The following is a 23,160-nucleotide window of genomic DNA, read 5'->3' as shown; positions in this document are numbered from 1 at the left end:
TTAGGACTTCAAAGGTTCAGAACTAAAGGCCTGGGCTAAGCCCCATTGACTCCTCTGGCTCACTGTGGGCCCATAGATCCACCTGTGCAGTCCTCCCTGCAGGACTGAGGCCCTAAGCATTGTTCTAAGATGGCGGAAGCACTTGCCCTCACTGAGCGTTAAACGTGGATTAGTTTCCAGGTAGAAAATACCCCAATTCTCAGTTACCTGAGTGCCTGTAGGGTTCTGATAAATGGTGGGGAGGGGGGAGTGACAAATCAGCAAGATTTCCAAATCAACTGCCCTCTGTCATACTGAGGACAAGCATGGGCCATTTTAACCCAAAGGGCTTAAAAATAAGCCCCTGAAAAGGAGGCTGATTCTGCCACTCTTACTCCCATTGAATGGGACCTTGTTCTAGGAGCAGTCCCACTAAAATCACTGGGACCATACAGGAAGTGAGGTACCTCTCACTGTGAGGGTAGCTCAGTTGGGCCCTAAGAGTGGAAATGCCTCTTCCACCATACCCATAGTGGACCCTCACTAACTGTGCACCAATCCAGAGAGCCTGAGCCACAATCTAGCCCTTAGTAATGAGACATACTATAGCAATGCTGTTGCTCAGTCTGTTCTTGGAAATGAGGAAAGTCTATGGATTTTTTTTTTTTTTAGCAAATTATGGGCTATGTGCCACGGCAGTGGCATAAGAAAGAGTAAGAGCCTTCATGTATAGTGTGGGTGTAGACAGCGGACTGAGGACTATGCACCCACTATTTCCTCCCCCACACAGAGGGTTGTGGAGTGGATGGGGCCTTGGTTCTGCCCTCAACATGTCAGCCAGCAGAACTGAGCTGGCTTTGGGGGATAGCTTACTACTTGTGTGGCTGACTAGTACATTACTACCGGAGTAGGAGCTGGGAGGAAATTGAGCCTCTCTGAGGCTATGACTACACTTAATGGCAGCGCATTGTGTACATATGCTGCATGCCTCCCTATCACAGGTATAAATAGCAGTGTAGATAGTGAGGTTGTAGCGTACAGATGTCTGAACCTACGCAGCTCTCTCTTCACCCTAGCAGCGCCTCCCACAGCTACACAGCGATTTTTAGCAGTGTAGGATCCCACCGTCGGAGCCTTTCTCCACCACAGTGAGAGGCTCAAGCCGCAGGGAAAGGGTCCATCAGTAGGGACTGCCATGCATACCTGTACACTGCAGTGCGGATGCTGCCTGCATGTTACTGTGGCATGTAGCTACGTGTACCCTACATGCCACTTCCAGTGTACTGAGTCACAATTCCTTCCTTAGAGTGGGGCATCTATGCATTGCCATATGCTTTAGACAAGTGGTCCTCAAATTTTTTACCTCGCACTCATCATACTCCTGTCCGCATGCCACTACCCCCTGGATCTGGGGCTGAGGCTGGGGCCACAGCTCAGGGCAGGCCCAGGCCTCAGCTGCGTTCTCCCTTGAACATTCCTCTGCACCCCCTCAGGGGGTTGCGCCCCACAGTTTGGAGACCTCTGCTTTAGACAGTGCAAAGGCACAATCTAACTATAAGACTTCACTGTTTTTGCAAAATATACCTCTGTACACTCCCTTGTAGGCTGGTCAGTATTCATAATCTGAACTACACTTGTCCAATAAATGTGCTAAATCCATTTTGTGATGCATTTTTCCATTGACTCTTCTGTTAGGTATCTTGGTTTAGTCACCAGTTCAATAATATGCGGTTCAGACTGGACTCTGTGCTGCCTCTACATAGTGCTATAAAATGGCCTATTCCTTTCAGGATTTCCAGGCATGCTTTTACTATGGTTTGAATTGAATCAGTGTGATCAACCCGAAAAGTACATGAATTATGACTTCTGCGACATTGCCAGAGCAACATTTTAAAGTTTCACTGTAGCTTCATGCTGCCAAATTCAGGTTTTTTCTTTTATCCGGTTACAATGATTCTTCCCTAAGAGGAAATGACTCTCTGGAAAAAAGGTGGAAGTGAGTATAATTGGTGCAGTACTGTGAATTATGCTACTACCCTTGTGGCACAAAATAATTTTTGGGAAAACAGTAAAAATCATCTTATTGTACAAATGAAATGTATACCATTATTCCGGGTATGACTGATTGCGAAGTGCTGTACTTGTGGGGAAATCAGTTGTGGCACAATATAGTTTCCACTTCCAAAACACTTTCCTAAAAAAACTTCCCAGGCCATTGTATAAAAATAGTTACACTAGAGGTGTGAACTGCCACTGATTAATCAGGGTTTACAAATGCTAAGGTATTAAATAAACAGACTAAAGTTTCATGGGTTTTCCTTCCCCCAAAGAGACAAAATCTTGAGCAGTTTTGGGCAATAATAACCAAAATACTCCTTTCACAGATGCAAAAGAAAGGCAACAAGGGATTGCAAGGATTGTAATAGAGACTACAGAAATAGTTTACAAATAAAAACAGGTCAAAGCCATAGACCGAGCAGTTAAAACCATAACATTTATTTAGCAATTGCCATAACAGATTAGACCAATAGAAGTCTAGTATTTTATCTTCCAGTGGCCAGCACTGATGCTCCTTGGCTATTGGAGAACTGTTGTGAGGATTAATTTACTAATGTTTGCAAAGCACGCTGAGATTCTTAGAAGGAGAGCACTACAGGAGTGCAATGTATTATTGCTATACAATAAAATCCATCATCTAATTTTCTTATGAGGAGAATTGGAGGTAAAATTATGTATATCTTGTCAGCTTCAAAAATGTCCATGCAGAGTACATTGTATATTTGGCTATAGTAGACTCTGAACCATATGAATGTAAATAAACTAATATTTGCTAACCAAGATACAGTAGAACCTCAAGAGTTACAAACACCTCAAGAACAGAGGTTGTTTGTTAAATATGAAATGTTTGTAACTCTGAACAAAACATTATGGTGGTTCTTCCAAAAGTTTACAACTGAACATTGACTTAACAGATCTTTGAAACTTTGCTATGCAGAAGAAAATGCTGCTTTTATCCATCTTAATTTAAACGAAACAAGCACAGAGTTTCCAAATCTTGTCAAGTGAGGTTTTTTTTTTAACGTTCTCTTTATTTTTTTTATGTTTATGTTTAACATGGTACTGTATTGACTTTTTTTTTTGGCCTCTGCTGCTGCCTGATTGTGTACTTCTGGTTCCAAATGAAATGTGTGGTTGCCTGGCCATTTCCTAATCTGAGGTTCTACTGTATAGAATACTCTCAATTTTATTTTAAAACATGCCATTGCGGTTTAGCCCCTTTGTGCCCTGCTTTCTCTCCTGCTCTATGAATCCCCTATTCTGGATATAAGAGGCCAAAGTTGGTAATATATGCTTCAACCACAATGCACTGCTGTGTTCAGGGTAGTGTTGAAGTGAGGAGTCTGTAGGCCAACAATAGTTTTTGCTGCAGTTACCCTTTAATTGAATCAGTTCTGCTGCTGCTCTCCATGACTTTTGACCAGTTGTACCAATACAGCCATACTTAGGGCTTGGCTACACTTGTGAGTTAGGGCTTCTGGCTCCAGATGCCCTAACTCATGACCCGTCCACGCTGGCAAGGCACTTAGAGTGCCTGGACTCTGCAGCTGGAGCACACCTGGTAATCCGCCTCCACGAGAAGCATAACATTTGCTGTGCCCCGGCTGAAACGCTCCAACGTCAGTGTGAATGAGGTGTTGCATTATCGCGCTTTGATCGGCCTCTGGAAACTTCCCATAATCCCCTTAAGTCAAGTGGCCACTCTCGTCATTGTTTTGAACTCCCCTTTCAAAGCTCCATTTCTGACAGCCAGCATGCTTATCTGCTCCAGGACAAAGCAACCACTAGTATGGAATGTTGCTTGCTGTGACTGTGCCAGAGAGAGAGAGAGAGGGGCAGGGTAGAGGAGGGTCTGTTGCTGTCTGAACTTACAAGACAGCATGCTGATATGTTCTCAGCCCCCCAGAAACACACTCTTGCTCCTTTCACATACACACAACACCCTCCCTGTCACACTCCACCCCACCCCCCCATTTGAAAAGCATGTTGCAGCCACTTGCATGCTGGGATAGCTACCACAGTGCACTGCTCTCTGTGACATTGAAAGAGCTGCTAATGTGGCCACGTTAGTGCACTTGAATCTGACAGTGTGAATACACTGCAGTGTTTTCCCTACTGCGGTCTCCAAGGGCTGGTTTAACTCACAGCACTCTACATCTGCAAGTGCAGCCATGCTCTTAGCTTCTGCACCATCCAGAGGTAGAATTGAGCAGCATGCCTACAAGATGAATTGTACACATATCTCTGTGTCCCACACCTGTGTAGTAGCTCTTACTTTGAAAGCAGCTCACATTGAAAAATGTTGTTTGGGAGTTGCCTCTGTGGATTCACACTGATGAGACAGTGCCCTCTACAGGTGGAACTTGCAGAACCATTGTAAGGCTGTGTCTGTGGAGACTGCATGAGTATCCCCTAAGGATGCTAAACATCCAAGCCTATACAAGGAAGTGCATTCTCCAAGCAGCTGAATTTAACTGTGAAGAACAGTAGGAAACCTGTCTGTGTCCATTCAGTGCCATAGACCACTCTTTCACCTCCTTGTTATTCAACATCACTAAGGGACATTCTGCAGCCCTGAGGCACAGTGGGTGTCTGCAAAGGCTTCTGCAATGTCAAGGCACCATAGGCCAGCTTCCCATTACTGGAAATACACCTTTCAAGCACTTTAGTTTTCCAGCTGCCTTCCACGCTGGAGCACATATTAGTCCTCTTAGTTCAGGAGCAAGCAGTGAAATAATAATTTCAGGTGATTTTTTAGGACAGCCCTGTAACAGTGTTGATATCCAAGGTTCCTTTCCCTTACAACTCCCTAATACAGTGATACTTGGACCCCGGTGGCTCAGGAACCAAAATAGCGATCAACATTACCCAAAAGAGCCATAGTACTGTGAATTCATTGTTTCATTTACTGTAGTACCATATATTCATATTTAAACCATATGACTAATAGTCATTTTGCTGTATATTCTCACAGCAAAATGACTATTATTATTTTATCAACTACAGTTGGTTAATAACATAATAAAAGCATCCTGATTGGTTGATAATTAAATCACACAGTGCTTTAATATCACGTGCTGCAAAGAGCCACTTGTGGCTCACAAGCTTCAGGCAGAGTATCACTGCCCTAATGTATGGTAGAGATAATTAGAGGATTGATGCTCCGTATGTGAGGTGGCCAGTTGACACTAGATGGTCTGAGGGCTCTTCATTAAAATGCTCAGGTGACAAGCTGCATTACCCAAGTGTTCACTTCGTAAGAATGATGACTTTAAATGTTACCATTTCCCCATAGCACGGCAGTATGAATGAAAACAAGATGTAGAATTAACAATAATCACCTGTTTCTGTTCCACCTGCCATTGCAGTCAAAATAGAGGAACTGAGGCAGAACAAAAAGTGACAAAACCTTAATCAGGCAGGTGTATGTTCAAATATTGTTGACTCAAGCAGGGGCTTTGTTTACATTGTAAAGTGTAACTTTTACTAGCTTTTGCTATTACCAGACTCCAGTTCTACATTGCGCTGACTGCAGATACTTAAGAGTAAGGCAGGACAGAGGTGACCAAGATGCAGGGTAAGCCAGGGGCTTTACTTAGGAAAAGATGCTTGTCTGGAACATTCACTGCCAACTAGCACTTTGCTGAAGCCCCCTCTCCCCAGCCCCCGTTCATGTTACTCTGGCATTAGGGATTACCCCAACTGCCAGTCTAGCCCCCCTTTCCAGTTGTGATAACTTGACAAACTTTTCTACTGGGGCGGTATTTTCCATTGGCAGTCTCAACACAAAGGTGATTTTTTTTTTTAATTTCCTGATCTGGAGCAAAATAGTTTCAACCTTTAGAGTGTGGAAAAAACAAACAAACCACATTTCCTATCTCAAATTTCCTCTCAGAAACTGTGTTCACGTACCTCAAGTAGCTGAAGCCAGAAGCTTCACCCTTGTCTCACAGACTTACACCCAGTCTACACTAGTGCTGTGTAGGTAAACCCTTCTAGTGTAAGTGCAGTTTATACTGGCAAAAGAGTGCTTTTGCCTGAACCTGAAATCTATACCAGTTCCCTAAAATGAGTTATTTTGGGAAAAAAGAAACCTTTTTTTGGCCAATATAAATGCATTTTGCCTAGAACTTTTGCTGGTATAAAAAGTTATTAAAAATCTCACCCCCCCCAACCAACGTTGTTATACCAGCAAAAGTTTTAAGGATAGAGGCCTCAGAAATCAAGCCAGGTTTGGAACAAAAATATTGCGCAATGTTTTAACAGTTAACTGGTGATGCAACATTTGTGTGGTTTAGGACAGTGTGGGGATCTGAATCTCCACAAACAAGTTGTTACCAAAAGCACTCAAGTAAAGGCATTCCATCCCCTGCTGTTCCCAGCAAAACCAGTGCCATTTCCAGGAAGATGAGTTGGGGCATGGAAGAAACCCCACCTCAACTACCTGGGGACTCATAATAGAGTGACCAGATGTCCTGATTTTATAGGGACAGTCCTGATATTTTGGGCTTTTTTTATATGGGCTCCTATTACCTCCCACACCCTGTCCCGATTTTTCACATTTGCTATCTGGTCACCCTAGCTCATAGGGATGTGGACACAGAGTGGGTGGGTCAGCTACACCACTCTTTGCTTCCATGAGAGAGTAGAGAGTGGTAAATGCGGAGATAGGCTACTACAGTCTGGCTTAGAAAGCCACTCCTCCCTTTTCAGGCCCCTGTGGCGTTCCCCTCTGCACTCCTCTCTACGCAGGCTTGGGCCAGGATTTGTCCCCAGGGCAGTAGTTTTCAAACTTCTTTTCTGGGGACCTAGTTGAAGAAAATTGTTGATGTCCGTGACCCAACGGAGCTGGGGATGAGCGGTTTGGGGTATAGGAGGGCCTCTGGCCTGGGGTGCAGGAGGAGGTCAGGGTTCTGAGTGCAGGCTCTAGGGTGCAGGAAGGGGTTTCAGGTTTGTTAGGGCTCAGGGCTGGGATGCAGGGTTGGGGTGTGGACTTACCTCCGATGGCTCCTGGTAAGCAGTGCAGCTGGGGTGCAGAGGCAGGCTTCCCACCTGTCCTGGCACCGCGGACTGTGCTGCGCCCCAGAAGCGGCCAGCGGCAGGTCTGGCTCTTAGGTGGAGGCGCGCAAGCAAGCACCGCCTCACCCACCCCCAGCGCCCATTGGCCCGTGCCAGTGCTCAGAGTAGAGGCAGCACGCAGAGTCCTGTGGCCCCGCTGCTGGCTGCATCCGGGGCACAGCATGGTGTCAGAAAGGTAGGCACTAGCCTGCCTAAGCTGGGCAGCACCGCCAACAGGACTTTTAATAGCCCAGCCGAAGGTGCTGACCAGGGCTGCCGCGACCGAGTCCCTTCCATTCCAGACTGAGTTCTGGGTCACGACCCACAGTTTGAACAACTCTACCCTAGGGATTAAAGCAAGGGAAGCAATTTATGCAGCGTATGGAGCTTCAGTTATGGGCATTTCACAGTTAAAGACAGCTGGTTGCTGCATCATTCTGCAAGTAGGAATTTACAAGCCACACAGCTTAATTTCTTCACCTTCTCCCCACTCTCCCCCCGCCCGCCCACTTTTATAGAAAAACAGAAGTTAAATAAAGAGGGGACAATGGCATTCGTGCAACATTCAGGTTGAGAAATCAAAATCAGACACTCCAATGACAGGAAATTTCAAAAGCAAAAGTTGCTGCCAGCCTGGTAACTCAACCTCATTGCACTGGTGTGTGTTTATAGTCCTGTTTTCTCTTCTAATATGTAAGGTATGATATATTGTGTGCCCTAATGTGTCGGAGGGATGGGGGAAAGAGTTAATGTTGTGGCAGCAACCTTGTGTTTTGGAATTTCATAGAAATTAGAAATGGAGAAAAAGACAAATCCAGTTCAGCTCCTGGCCTTGCAGGATTTCCTGTTGCATTAAAAGGCAACCTTTGCATTATGGTAAATGCAGCTGAACTGTGTTCTTGTGCAGGAATCTGCCTAACTTTGTGTGTTTCTTTCATCTTAGGGGGCTGGCGATAGTTTTGTGGGCGCACTGGCTTTCTTCATGGCTTGCTATCCCAATCTATCCATGGAAGAAGTGATCAGGAAGTCAAACTTCATTGCATCAGTGAGCGTCCAGGCATCAGGGACGCAGTCTTCCTATCCCTACAGGAAGGACCTGCCCCAGGATCTTTTCTAACTTGTGGTGTCAGACATCTGCATGAGCTGATTGTACAATATCCCAGGGAAGGGAGTTCTGATTGGGCAAAGGCAAACTTTTTTTCCCCCCAAGAGATTCCAGGTACTTAGAGAGCAGGGAAGTCTTTACTCCCTTCTCAATCATTGATTTCCTGCTAGGACTCTGGTCTATAGTAGAGCAATTGGGTTGCACTCTTTCATTCCAGCAAAATACTGTGGATCTGTCCCTTGCCCTACACACTGTGCAGAACATTACTCTAATGGCAAAACTTAGTAGTCAATGTGTTCAACATTTCACTCCGCAAACTCATGTCTATAAACTAAAGAGACATTCCACAATATGGGTAGGGATAACTGAGCTCTGAAATTCAGTGGCCTCCACAGACTTTGCTGTGCTCTCCACTAATTAAGACTCTCCTTGATTTTGATCAAGTTTCACATCTGCCAACCAGGGATATCACTAGTGAAATGTGAATTATAGTTAGCTTTGAGTTTTCAACCAAATTCCTATTGTCCTCACTCTCTGCAGCAAGTGCCTTAGCCCAAAGTGAGACTCATCAACTGTCTGGAGACGACGCATACCAGCATGCGAAGTTCCAGCTCATCCACAGTCCACTCCGATCACACTGAAGCACTGCATACTGGGTCCTGCACCATCTGCTGGTTATGTTTCTCTATTGCATGATGGCTGCCGTAGGCTCCATACTGTGTCCATTAAGTGAGGTTTTCTGGTTCTGGGCAAGCTGCTGATAAAGCCCTCAGGTGAGTTAGATGTACATATCAGTTCATTAGCTGTTTAGTGTTCCAGGGAAACACATGCCAAGATGCCTAGTCAGTCTTATTTGGCCAGAAACACAAATAAACTAATTATTTAAAGAACAAAATCATCAGCCACAAAGCACTAGTCAAAAAGCTGGCTTAGACATCTACTGTGTGCCAATTCAGGCAAAAATTCAGATGTGAAAAATAAGTCCTACATACATGGGCTTGATAAAAAGCTCTATTTTGTATGGGTCAAATCCTGATCTCACGGGAGTTTTGCCACTGGCTTCAAAGGCAGCAGCTTTTAGCTCTACAGGTCACTTAACTACTTGTATTTCTTCTTCCCACCTCTACTATACGCTCTGAAACACTGGTGGTCCTACGGTTTCATCTGTGGATTGTGGTTTAGAATGCCTCTAGCAACCCTTCCACTGAAGTTCTCTTGCAGAAAATGTTAATTTTTTATTGCCATGTTAAACAATAGTCAGTTTCTTTGACAATTACAGCCAGTTTCACAATGGAAAACACAGACAATGGGATCTGCTATTTTAATTTTTTATTGAGGACTGTAAAAATAACTCAAAGGATAAATAAATGTTGATGCGATGATCTATGTCCAGACACTAAGACTTTTCTCTCTCTACATTGTTCTCATTCACAACAGCCTTCAAATCACAGGAGGCATTGTTCGAGTCTGTTTCCTCTCTTTTTAGCACATGCTGCAGGATTTCAGAAGCAGCATTCCCCCGAGTCCAAATGACATATAAAACAAGTCCATTTACAAGGCGTTGTTCAGATGGAACGTATTTTTCTCTTCTCTGTGAAGAGAACACGTTGGTTCACTGTGGAGAGAAAGCAACTTGGTAGAGAAGTTCAAGTGTTAGGATTTACAAGAAAAAAAAATCCACACACCCACCTCCTGCTGGCCTCAATGCTTAAACAAATACTGACTGAATGATTACTGGCTCAGTGCCACTGTTGGCCAACCTGCTTTTAAAAGGACTTTTAGCACTGCATTCATTTTACAACTTGTAACTTTTCGTATACAGGTGTCTATTTCACCCCATGAGGGACAAACATTAGGATTTAAGTGACTGTGAAAATGGAACCTTTTCACTCAACAGCTGCTCACCATGTCTATTTGGAGTCAGTCTGCTCTGCATAGGGACAAAGAAAGGTTTTTACGGCTTTTCTATTTGTCTTAGCGCTGCCGAGTCCAGACAGCTATGGGAGAGTAAACTGAATTCTAATCTGCCTCGCATATCATCAACAGAATCCTCTTTTAAGGACCAACAGTAGAATCTTTATTACAAGTGATGAGTGAACTACAAACTGAGCTGGATTGTAAGTTCTCAACCTGAAGTTAGGAAAATCATTTTACTTCTAAACTGCGCACATGTGATATGGAAGTTACTATGAGAGAATGAGCATGGCAAACTACAGTGCCGTTTGTGCAATCACCTTTCAGTTTAACATGAATTTTAGTCACTTAACACTGAGAACTATGTAGGGGTAACACTGTACACCACAGAGATAGTGGGCCATAAAGATGCCTGGCTTAACAAAAGGAGAGGATTTGCCAGATTGGAAAACAAAATCCTTTGAGTTCAATCCGTGAGGGGGCCATATAAGGATTTGGGGATTGTTCTTGCTTTGAGCAGGGGGTTGGACTAGATGATCTCCTGAGGTCCCTTCCAACCCTAATAATCTGTGATTGAAGTCATTTCTCCAACATATCACAGCCTCGTTGTGACTGAAGCCTTTACATTATGCACTGCAACAATCTGGGACTTTCTATCTCTATCTAAAGTTCCCTATATGCAGGTCCCATTGTTTATGAAATTCACGTCACTGTTTTTTGTGTAAGTGCATACAGACAGAAAGTACATCTAATGTTGTATGTGACATCCATGGATGGCCAGACTCACGTTTACCTGCCTTTCACACGTGCCTCGGTGTCTCACTTTCCCTCTGGTATAGGCTATAGGAATTTAACCCCCTCCACCAAATGTGAACCCCAGGCCATTCCAAGCTACTTCCCATTTCTATTCTATGGGTTGCATCAGGTTATTCTGCCACCAAACTCCTGCTAGGCTGGGAGTGCTGCTCTGTAGCACATTGCACACAAACTGGATAGTGTGCTTAGTGGGGGGGGGGGGAAATTGTGGAATGTTCTGAAGCAATGAAGTTAATATGAAATTAAGACACTTGTTTTCCAACACAGGAAATGAATCCCACCACTGCTTGATCTAAGGCTTTCCCTTGCACATGAAATTCAGTTTCTGCCAATACAAATAGTTTTAGAAGATTTTGATTAAATCAGCTTGTATCTCCAGGAGCCTCTCTCCACAGGCATCAGACTCCTGCATTCTTAAGTCAACAGAGAACATCAGTGTTAATCTTCCACCAAGACTGCACTGAAGATAATATCCCATATGACTATCAGCCAAATGGTTATATTACATACTCAGAGCAACATGATTTTTTAAATTATACCCTAGTTAACTACCAGATTATCAGGTGTTTTGCAGGAGGTAGCTGGGATCTGTACTGACTTAACTCTCCTAGGCTATTTTAAGAGGTACAGCAGGTTAGCATGTCCCCAGCTCAGCCTTTAATATGTTAGTTACAAACTGGTGCCTTCCCAAGAAACTCAGACTCTAAGTCACCTTTTAAAATATTTTTAACTCTTGGCAAATGCTATTGACACCCATGATTTACAATGAATCGGGTTTTAAATGATGGAGAGTGTTGTGAGGGTCAGAGGAACACAGCAGAAGAGTGGGGCAACTTTTCTCCAAACGTGGGAATCTGCATTTATTTCTATACTAGACATTTTTAAAATAGAAATATTTTAAATAAATTTCATCTTGACGTCGTGATGAGAGTTTACTGCTCTTCTGGTTTAAATGTCCTAAAACTCCTCTGCAGCTGTGTAGGTCACTGCTGCTTCTTACGAGACAGCTGTGTCTAGTAAACTGAGCATAGAAGTAGAATGTATGAATTCTAATCTCAGCTCTACCACTGTCTTGCTGTGAGGACTTGGGCAAGTCACTGCCTCATTGTGTCAGTGCCACAGTCTGTAAAATGGGATTAATATTACCTCCTCCCGCACTGGGACATTTTAAGGAATAGTACAGTGGTTTGAGCATGTGAAATGCTAAGTATTACTCTGCTTATACTCGATACATTCTGTTACATTCAACTGAAGAGAAAGTATGCCTGTTCCAGACAGCATGTAATGTCTTAAGTTCTTACCAATGGGATCATATTTCAGCAGGACCAATTTCTCCTGTAGTCGGGCTCTCTTGATGTTGTAACAGTAGCCCGTCCCTGCTGCACTCACCATCCTCACAAGGATGTACCTGAAATGACAAGAGACATCATTATGGCCAAAGGCAGATGCATATAGTGGTAGTCAATGTCTCCATTGCAGAAATTCCCCTTTGACGTGTGCAGTTAAGTGAACTGAAACATTTAATGTCACCACTTGTGCCTATAAGGGACAGTTAAATACTAAATTTAGCTGTTATATGGGTTTGATCGCAAGAGGTGATGAGCAACTGCAACTTCAACAGATGTTGCCAATGTGCAGCTAAGCAATGCTGATGCACAAGTGCTGTAGGTCAGGAGATGAAGTTCTAGGAGCAGACCCTGGTCTCTTTCCCCAGGCCAGCAGGAACATCATACAGGACAAGTATAAGAGAGGCAGTGAAAGCAACTTGAAACATTCACACTAAAGCTGTTCGGAAATCTTTTGTCTGAACAGTTTTCTCTTGGAAAAAGGTGTTTCAACACAACCTCTCCCCTCCCCCCCAGAAAATTTCATTTTGAATTTTTTTTTAAAAATTTCATTTCAAAACTAATTTTTCATTTTGAAATTTAGTTTTTTTTTCTCCACCTATAAGTTTTATGTTATTTCATGATGTCTATAGCATTAGTGCATAAGACAACATGTCATATCCTGCCATGCCGTGTCACGATACACGTTACTTCTGCTGACATGGTCAAAATCAGAACAAAGAAATTTCAAAATATCAAATTTTCCTATGAAACAGAAATTCCAAATTTTGATCAGCTCTAATGAAAACCTCCTACCAGCAAATCCATGAACAGCAAGGAACTCTGCCTGGAAAGGACACTGGGAGGGGCACAGGCAGAAAATCTCTTCATCTGAAAGAGGGGAGAGGTTCAGGGAGCCTAAGAGGAAAAGTGGCATTTGGAGTGAGGGGGAAATCTATGGGCCAAGGGTTGGGAGGTTTGAAAACCGCCCTACTAAAATCATGATGCTTTTAGAGTGCAGAGTCCATAGCAGGACTGTACATTTCAACATCAGTCTCAGGTTAATTGCTATCGAATGGAACATAGATCATGGCCAAGAGAAGTAGTTTCCATACTGAAATAAGACAGAAAAGAAAAGATCCACATACATCTGACCTAGTATGGATCCTTTTTAGACAAGAAATGGAGGATGATCATATTTAAAGGCATCCAGGTCATAGCCAATACACTATCTCAGGCCTGGTCTACACTACGCGTTTAAACCGCTTTTAGAAGCGTTACACCGATTTAACGCTGCACCCGTCCACACTACAAGGCCCTTTATATCGATATAAAGGGCTCTTTAAATCTGTTTCTGTACTCCTCCCCGACGAGAGGAGTAGCGCTAAAATTGGTATTACCATATTGGATTAGGGTTAGTGTGGCCGCAAATTGACGGTATTGGCCTCCGGGAAGTATCCCACAGTGCACCACTGCGACCGCTCTGGACAGCACTCTGAAATCGGATGCAGTGGCCAGCTAAACAGGAAAAGCCCCGCGAAATTTTGATTTTCATTTCCTGTTTGCCCAGCGTGGAGCTCTTATCAGCACGGGTGGCAATGCAGTCTCAAATCCAAAAAGAGCTCCAGCATGGACCGTACGGAAGATACTGGATCTGATCGCTGTATGGGGAGACAAATCTGTTCTATCAAAGCTCTGTTACAGAAGATGAAATGCCAAAGCGTTTGAAAAAAAATCTCCAGGCTGCACAGTGCTGCGTGACAAGCGTAACAGGAAGCCAGAGACTCAAACGGACGCTCATGGAGGGAGGGAGGGGGTACTGAGGACTCCAGCTATCCCACAGTCCCCAGCAGTCTCCGAAAAGTATTTGCATTCTTGGCTGAGCTCCCAATGCCTGTAGGTTCAAACACATTGTCCGGCGTGATTCAGGGAATAGCTCGTCAATTTACTCCCTCCCCCACATGAAAGAAAAGGGAAAGAAATCGTTTCTTGACTTCTTTCAATGTCACCCTTTGTCTACTGAGTGCTGCTGGTAGACGCGATGCTGCAGCAGTGAAGAGCAGTATCTGCTGCTCTCCCCTCCGTGGTGGCAGACGGTGCAGTAGGACTGGTAGCCGTCCTTCTTATCAACCCGTGAGTGCTCCTGGCTGGCTTCAGGTGAGGCTGGCTGGGGGGCGCCTGGGTGAAAATAGGAATGATTCTCGGTCATTCCCAGTAGATGGTACAGAACGGCTGGTAACCGTCCTCATCATAGCAACTGGGGGCTGAGCTCCATCAGGCTCCTCCCTTTCCTGTGTAAAGAAAAGATTCTGTCCTGCCTGCACTGTCATAGCACCAGGAGGCTGCCTCCCCCTCATTTTATCTCACTAACAAGTCACTGTTTCTTATTCCTGCATTCTTTATAACTTCATGACACAAATGGGGGGGACACTGCCACGGTAGCCCAGGAAGGTTGGGGGAGGAGGGAAGCAACAGGTGGGGTTGTTGCAGGGGCACCCCCCGTGAATGGCATGTAGCTCATCATTTCTGCGGGATCTGACACGGAGCAGCTGTGCTGTCTGATACACTGCTTCTCTAGTACACTTGCCCCATATTCTAGGCAGGACTGACTCAATTTTTAGAAACCATAAAGAGGGATTGACTCGGGGAGTCATTCCCAGTTTTGCCTTTGCGCCCCCGGCCGATCTCAGCCAGGGGCACCCATGATAGCAGCAGACAGTACAGAAGGACAGATAACCGTCATCTCATTGCCAATTTACACCAGCAGCAGACGGTACAGAACGACTGATAACCGTCTCTGCTATCACACAAAAGCAAATGAATGCTGCTGTGTAGCGCTGGAGTATCGCCTCTGTCCGTGGCATCCAGTACACATACGGTGACCGTAAAAAAAACAAGCTGAACGGGCTCCATGGTTGCCGTGCTATTGCGTCTGCCAAGGCAATCCAGGGAAAAAGGGCGCAAAATGATTGTCTGCCGTTGCTTTCCCGAAGGAATGACTGACAACATTTACCCAGAACCACCCGTGACAATGATTTTTGCCTCATCAGCCACTGGGCTCTCAACCCAGAATTCTAAGGGGCGGGGGATACTGCGGGAACTATGGGATAGCTACGGAATAGCTACCCACAGTGCAACGCTCCGGAAATCGACGCTAGCCTCGGACCATGGACGCATGCCGCTGAATTAATGTGCTTAGTGTGCTTCATCCATCAACCTCATGAAGAAACTTGCACAAATACAGACAGATATCATCTTCCTTTCCAAATGCAAACGGATGGACATCATACCAAATGGACTAAAGGTAAAAAATCCACTGCTATCTACATACTACACAGACCACAGTGAGAGATTATGTCATACTCTATCAAAAAAACTGAGGAACCACCTGATCAGCATCCTATACAGCAAACAGGAAAACATCAAAAAAGAGCTCTCCAACCTGGAGACTCTCATTAATAACCAAACTTCTATACAAACGGACTTCACTAGAATAAGACAGGAGATCTACATTACTCACTTCACCTCTCTTCAAAGGAAAAAGGACTGTAAGCTGTCTAAACTCCTACCTGCCACATGCGGCCACAACAGTGGTACCCCTAACCCACCCAGCAATATCGTCAATCTATCCAACTACACACTCAGCCCAGAAGAAAAGTCTGTCCTATCTCGGGGACTCTCTTTCTGCCCTGCCACCCCCACCAACATGATACAGTTCTGTGGCGATCTGGAAGCCTACTTTCGCCGTCTCCGACTCAAAGAATACTTCCAGGACTACACTGAACAGTGCACTGATACATGGGTGCCCTCCCACCAACAGCACAAGAAAAAGAACTCCACATGGACTCCTCCTGAGGGTCGAAATGACAGCCTGGACCTATACATTGAATGCTTCCGCCGGCGTGCACAGGCAGAAATCGTGGAACAACAACATCGCTTGCCTCACAACCTAAGTCGTGCAGAACGCAATGCCATCCACAGCCTCAGAAACCACCCTGACATTATCATCAAAGAGGCTGATAAAGGAGGTGCCGTTGTCATCATGAACAGGTCTGACTATCAAAAGGAGGCAGCCAGACAACTCTCCAATACCAAATTCTACAGGCCACTTCCCTCAGATCCCACTGAGGAATACACTAAGAAACTACAGCATCTACTCAGGACACTCCCTACACTAACACCAGAAGAAATCAACATACCCCTAGAGCCCCGACCAGGGTTATTCTATCTACTACCCAAGATCCACAAACCTGGCAATCCTGGACGCCCCATCATCTCGGGCATTGGCACTCTCACTGAAGGACTGTCTGGATATATGGACTCTCTACTCAGACCCTATGCCACCAGCACTCCCAGCTATCTCCGTGACACCACTGATTTCCTGAGGAAACTACAATGCATTGGTGACCTCCCAGAAAACACCATCCTAGCCACCATGGATGTAGAGGCTCTCTACACAAACATCCCACACACAGATGGAATACAAGCTGTCAGGAATACTATCCCTGATGATGCCACAGCACAACTGGCTGCCGAGCTCTGTGCCTTTATACTTACACACAACTATTTCAAATTTGATGACAATATATATCTCCAAATCAGCGGCACTGCTATGGGCACCCGCATGGCCCCACAATATGCCAATATCTTCATGGCCGACTTGGAACAACGCTTCCTCAGCTCTCGTCCACTCACACCTCTTCTCTACCTACGCTACATTGATGACATCTTCATCATCTGGACCCATGGGAAGGAGACTCTGGAAAAATTCCACCATGATTTCAACAGCTTCCACCCCACCATCAACCTCAGCCTGGACCAATCTACACGGGAGGTCCACTTTCTTGACACCACGGTGCAAATAAGTGATGGTCACATTAACACCACCCTATATCGAAAACCCACCGACCGCTATGCCTACCTTCATGCCTCCAGCTTCCATCCCGGGCACATCACACGATCCATTGTCTACAGCCAGGCACTGAGGTACAACCGCATCTGCTCTGACCCCTCAGACAGAGACCAACACCTACAAAATCTCCACCAAGCATTCTCAAAACTACAATACCCACACGAGGAAATAAGGAAACAGATCAACAGAGCCAGACGTGTACCCAGAAGCCTCCTACTGCAAGACAAACCCAAGAGAGAAACCAACAGGACTCCACTGGCCATCACATACAGCCCCCAGCTAAAGCCCCTCCAACGCATCATCAAGGATCTACAACCCATCCTGGACAATGATCCCACACTTTCACAGGCCTTGGGTGGCAGGCCAATCCTTGCCCACAGACAACCTGCCAACCTGAAACATATTCTCACCAGTAACTGCACACCACACCATAATAACTCTAGCTCAGGAACCAATCCATGCAACAAACCTCGATGCCAACTCTGCCCACATATCTACACCAGCGACACCATCACAGGACCTAACCAGATCAGCCACACCATCACTGGTTCATTCACCTGCACATCCACCAATGTAATATACGCCATCATATGCCAGCAATGCCCCTCTGCTATGTACATCGGCCAAACTGGACAGTCTCTACGGAAAAGGATAAATGGACACAAATCAGACATTAGGAATGGCAATATACAAAAACCTGTAGGAGAGCACTTCAACCTCCCTGGCCACACTATAGCAGACCTTAAGGTGGCCATCCTGCAGCAAAAAAACTTCAGGACCAGACTTCAAAGAGAAACTGCTGAGCTTCAGTTCATCTGCAAATTTGACACCATCAGCTCAGGATTGAACAAAGACTGTGAATGGCTTGCCAATTACAGAACCAGTTTCTCCTCTCTTGGTTTTCACACCTCAACTGCTAGAACAGGGCCTCATCCCCCCTGATTGAACTGACCTCGTTATCTCTAGCTTGCTTGCTAGCACACATATATATACCTGCCCCTGGATATTTCCATTACATGCATCTGAGGAAGTGGGTATTCACCCACGAAAGCTCATGCTCCAAAACGTCTGTTAGTCTATAAGGTGCCACAGGATTCTTTGCTGCTTAGTGTGGCCGCGTGCACTCGACTTTATACAATCTGTTTTACAAAACCGGTTTATGTAAAATCGGAATAATCCCGTAGTGCAGACGTACCCTCAGAACACAGAGCCCAACTGTCTCCTCCACTTGCACTAGCATTATACAGATGGAGTGAGGGGCATACAAAAAGGGAAAGCAGAGCTCCTCAGCATGGTATGCCACAGAAATAGGTCAAGAGGCGGCAAGATTGGTGGGATGGTAACTCTTCACAGCATCATGCCCTCTCAAACCCCTAGATGATGCTAACTCAGTGGGAGTTGGGGCAGCAGCCATGTATTGTAGAGCGGAGAAGAGGAGAAATTGGAGTATCATGTGAAGGCAACTGAGCCTCCCTGCAAATCCATAAGTACTGCCAGCTTTCTGGTATTCCCCAGGATCTCAGGGCATCTGGAAATTAGGGAAGGAGGGTCAAGCTCCTTGACCATTTCTCCAGTGCTGATCTCTCCTTTTCCATTGCAATGAAATGATTTGAAGGAAGCACTGCAGGTAGAAACCACATTCAATTTCCTGGCTTACAGACAATATGATCCCTTTAAACAGAGAAAACCCTATTTGCTCACTAGGCAATGTCACTCCCAACAGCATATACAGTACATATGGCTTTGCCTGGTCTGATTTAAAGTCTAGTTTTACATGAAGGGTTTTTGGTTTCCTCTCAATCCCTCTCTGCCCCGCCCATGAAGGGTAACCACTAGACTTCCCTGAGCTAAAAGACCCAGCGAATGTCCCAGTTTTCTGTTATCTCCTGTACACCCACTACAGGTGTCAGGCACAGCACCTGTAGCCACATAGAGGACTCCTTCCCCATACCTCTCCCACTTCCTCAAATGCCATCTGGTCAGTTTCCTCTTTCTAGCCCACTGACATCAGTACAACCAGAGTCTGAAACTCCTATTTGGTACATGTCTGAGGGCAGGTTCTTTTTGAGTAAGACACTTAGTTATGAAAATTTCCAACTTAATTGGGTAACCCAAGCCAGATGGTCTAGTGAGGTGTAGACAGAACAAGAAGGGAGAAAATCTAGAGAAGAGACTGAAGAAGGAAAAGCAAAGGGGCCAGAGGAGGACCAGTAAAATGATGAAGAAAGAAGGGAAGAGAACACAAAACCAAAAAGAGAAACACTTGGTTTTGAAAATAAATTTCATTTCTTAATGAAGAAGGAACAACACAAAGACAGAATAAAAAGGGGAGGCATACAAGAAAAAAAGCCACAGAATGCTTTTAGGTTAGTGAAATTAATTGTATTTATACCTCCTCCTTGAGAAAACTTCACCCTTCACTGTTCATTGGTGGGAGGGGATGATGGCAGAACATAATTACTATTAAGGCTGGTGTCAAACTGAGACTTTCTATTGGGCACGTACTTTAAAACTGCACTTTGAATGTCAGGCCCTGACAATTCCACAGAAACACCATGAGAGGAGAGACACTTCAAACCCAGCGGGTGCTTGGCATCAGCTTCATTTGGGGATGATTTTTAAATCTTCAACAAGAAGCATGCCAGGAGGTCCTCTTTCCAGAGCTTTGCAGCACAAACTATTACAGATCCATGCAGGAATGCACCTTCTGAGAACCAGGGGAAACGGCAGGGATGTTTTAATGACAGTACTTCAACAATGACAGAGCTTCTCTATCACTTTAGCCTCTTAGACTTGTCTGAATACTTTACAAATACAAATTTTGGCCATAATTGTTCACCCTTCATATATATATTTTTATTCGGTCTTGTTTCCTCACTTTCGGGGGAGCAAGGGCAAATTTTTCTGAGTCCTTTATTTCCTTCCCAGCCCCAAATTGTGCCAATCTTCCTTTTAGCCCATTGGATCCAGATCTATCTTCCCCCACAGCCCATTAACACCATTCTTGAGCAGGGCTAAAGAGAGGGGCCAGGTGCTTAGAACTGTGTCTCTGCTGCACTCCCAATCCAGAGGGAGAATGTGTTAGAACTTTGCCTGCTATAACAAGTTATTTTATTAACTGAAAATGATGGCATCCACCTTGAAACTTGTTCAGCAAAGCAGACAAGCAACTGTTTTATGATCATTATACACAACAGCTATAGAAGTTCAGGGAACCACTCTATACTTTACTAGGAAGGTAATGCTGATAAAAACACCACACGCATTAGCCTGACCCCACAGAGATCAAAACTGACCACATACGCATCCAGATTGCCCCCTCTTGATGAATGAGGCAAGTATGTGACTATGAGGATCCCTCAGAGAGTTTCTCTCTAATTGTACTGTTCAGGGAAGAGAGTTGCTATGGCGTCATCGTTGGACTCAACCCTCTCAGGTCACCCAGGGGAAATGGACCATGCGCATGGAGGCCCTGTGCTTCTGCACTGTCTCACCTAGTTTTCTGGAGCTCCACTGCCAGGGATCCCTCTGCTACAGCTGCCTTCAGAAACTCCATTAAAATTAGATCCCCACCACAGAGACGATCCTACAGGAAAAGCAGCACAGCCCCCGAGTTCTAGAATGTACACAAATAATTCTTCCAGGACTACTTCACTGATGTGCACCTTGCCAGATCCTGCCTCCACCCAAAAAGGGTCATCCACTCCCCAATGCTATCTCCATGTAGAATCTAACCCTGGGGAATGCCCTTCATGCAGACCTCCCATTCCAGAGAATGGGGGTGAGATATATGTGCAAAGGAGATGCAGTCTGGCTCCTAGGATGAAGAACCACTTTGTGTACATTCAGAGATTCTGCAAGAAGCCCATATTTGTATGTCATTGTAGGATGCAACTGTGGGAAGCAGATTGCTTGCAATAGTTCAAACCAGTAAAATGTCACTTACTTGGATTTGGCTTTTTTGGCCACTGTTTTTGAAGCACAATGATGAGGGGAAGAAAAAGAAAGAAAGTTATGTTACCATCTCATTTTCTTTTAACTATTAACATATACAAATTATTACAGCTTTGCATAAAAGTTGCCCTCCTGGCAAAGACAATCACAGTGGTAAAGGAGATTCCTCTTGCCTTGTATAGGCAGGCTATGCCAAACATCCAGCTTTATTTCCCCCATCATCTCATCTCATCTTGTGGGTTTTAGTTTGTCAGGGTCACTGTGGGGAGCGCCCAGGAGCATGCAGCAATCAAAGCAGGGACCAGCGCAACGCAGTCACTGCCCGCCATGACCCCCCCTTGGGCCCGACCCAGTGCCCCCTACAGCGGGGGGGGAAGAGCGGGGACGCTCGCCAGCTAATATGGGTGCAGAGCCTCGCACCACAGCGCGTCCTGTCTGACTCGAGGGGGCCACGTGGTGCCGGGGCGCGCTGCCCGCCGGGATATGTAGTCCCAGGTGGCGCCGCAGTGCCCGCCGGGAGATGTAGTGCCGGTGGGGGAGGAGCCGCGGCCCGGGCTGGGCCCTAGCGCGTCCCTGACACCGTTAGGCCCCAGTCTCCTCCCGCTGCCCCTCGCTCCTCCCCCGCCGCCTAAGCTAACAGCAGCGGCGCGGAGCCGGACCCCCTTCCTCACTCACAGGCAGCCACTGTCAGGAACATGGCGCCGACTCCGCCGCGAGACCCCGCTACCCCTCCGGCCAGCTCCAGGGACATACAGCGCCGCCGCAACCGCTTCCGGGGCACTCCAGAGCGGCCGGGCGGGGCTGGGGACGATAAAGCCCCGCCCTGTGAGCGGACGCGGTCGCTTCCTGTAAGTCCCCACTCGGCCCCCAGTGCGTCTAGGCCTTTGTAGCTTGGTAGTTATCTGGGGGTTGGGCCTGGGCGCTGCTGTGCTAGGTGCTGTACAGACACAAGGACGGCGCTTGCCATGGGGGGGGGGGAGTCAGTGTCTCCTTACAGATACCTCCTGGCTTGGGGGAAGGCAGCAGCAGCAGGGCAGTGCCTTGGGAGGCCTGGCAATAGCTGCGCTTTCTGGAGAAACAGTGCACGAGAGGGCGGGAATTCACTTTTTGTATAATATTAATAGGTTTTTTAAGGCCAGGAGGGCACGTTCTGATAATTGAGGCTCATCTGTATAACAGAGAAGCTGGCTCGCTAATTCCTGTATCGAGTCCAGGGGTAGGCAACCTATGGCCCATGGGACAGATCTGGCCCTTTGGTTAATTTCCTGTGGCCCACAGCACTCCCCTGGGCTGGAGCTGTGAGAGCTAGCTTGCCCTGATGTGTGGGAAGCCTTGAGCCTCTGTGCCCATCTGCAGGGCTGGAACCATGGATGCTAGCTGCTCTCCCCCCTGCTGTGGGGGGAAGCATCAAGCCTCCCTTCCTGGCAGGTGAGTGGCCCATGAGTGATTTTTTTTCTGTCCATCAATGGCCCGTGACAGAAAAAAGGTTCCCCACCCCTGATCTAGCCCATCACTGAAATAAGACCTGGGAGTGCCACACCTGCTGAGCTGGGATAGTCCATGTGTTCTGTCCCCTGTGCTTACTCATACTTGCTTCAGCCACCATTCACAAATTGCTGTTGATTCCCATACAGGGCTGCCAAACCTCACAATACTTGGTGTTTTTTTATAGGCTGCAGCTTCTGGAATCCTGTGACTACGTGAGAAGCTCAGCTTTCATTTAAAAAAAATAGAAGCAACTTCTGGTTCTCATGGTAGTGGTGAAAAGCTTAAAAATGCAACACCCTCCCCCTAAACCTCAAAAAATAAATAAAAAGAACCCAGAGTTTTTGCTTTGTCTTAATCTCACAATGTTTAAGTCAATCGTGTGATTTTTGAGGCCTAACTCATCATTTTTGAATGCTTGTGTTTAGCAATACTGCCTTAAACATAGACCCTTTTGACTGATGTCATAACAAATCCCTCGTGTCCAAAAAGGACAGTATAGTACATTATGCTGTATTATACAAGCCTTACTAAAAATGCTATGCAGAATTAAA

General features: G+C 45.8%; 2 protein-coding genes across 4 annotated transcripts in view; one reads left to right on the top strand and one right to left on the bottom strand.

Annotated features, from left to right (window-relative positions):
- RBKS (ribokinase) overlaps positions 1 to 9,577 on the top strand; it is a 112,139-nt gene extending 102,562 nt beyond the window's left edge. For both annotated transcript variants that reach the window (XM_030557318.1, XM_030557319.1), the window contains one exon: positions 8,039 to 9,577. In XM_030557318.1, coding sequence (XP_030413178.1) covers positions 8,039 to 8,212 — 174 coding nt within the window. In that variant the 3' untranslated portion in view covers positions 8,213 to 9,577. The remainder of the gene's footprint in view (positions 1 to 8,038) is intronic.
- Positions 9,423 to 21,954, bottom strand: MRPL33 (mitochondrial ribosomal protein L33). Of its 2 annotated transcripts, none has more exons than XM_030557320.1 (4): positions 21,797 to 21,954; positions 21,114 to 21,135; positions 12,232 to 12,338; positions 9,423 to 9,815 (listed from the first exon to the last, which is right to left on the bottom strand). In XM_030557320.1, the coding sequence occupies exons 1-4, from the start codon at positions 21,870 to 21,872 to the stop codon at positions 9,766 to 9,768; spliced, it is 255 nt and encodes an 84-aa protein (XP_030413180.1). In that variant the 5' UTR covers positions 21,873 to 21,954; the 3' UTR covers positions 9,423 to 9,765. The 2 variants fall into 2 exon arrangements, with proteins under 2 accessions (XP_030413180.1, XP_030413181.1); XM_030557321.1 differs by lacking the exon at positions 21,797 to 21,954 and adding an exon at positions 21,295 to 21,563.
- Between the last annotated feature and the right edge of the window lie 1,206 nt (positions 21,955 to 23,160).

Source organism: Gopherus evgoodei, chromosome 3 (assembly GCF_007399415.2).
Source record: "Gopherus evgoodei ecotype Sinaloan lineage chromosome 3, rGopEvg1_v1.p, whole genome shotgun sequence".
In the NCBI taxonomy this organism is placed as follows: domain Eukaryota; kingdom Metazoa; phylum Chordata; order Testudines; family Testudinidae; genus Gopherus; species Gopherus evgoodei.
The sequence above is the reverse complement of the archived record's forward strand: the minus strand, read 5'-3'. Positions and strand labels throughout refer to the sequence as shown.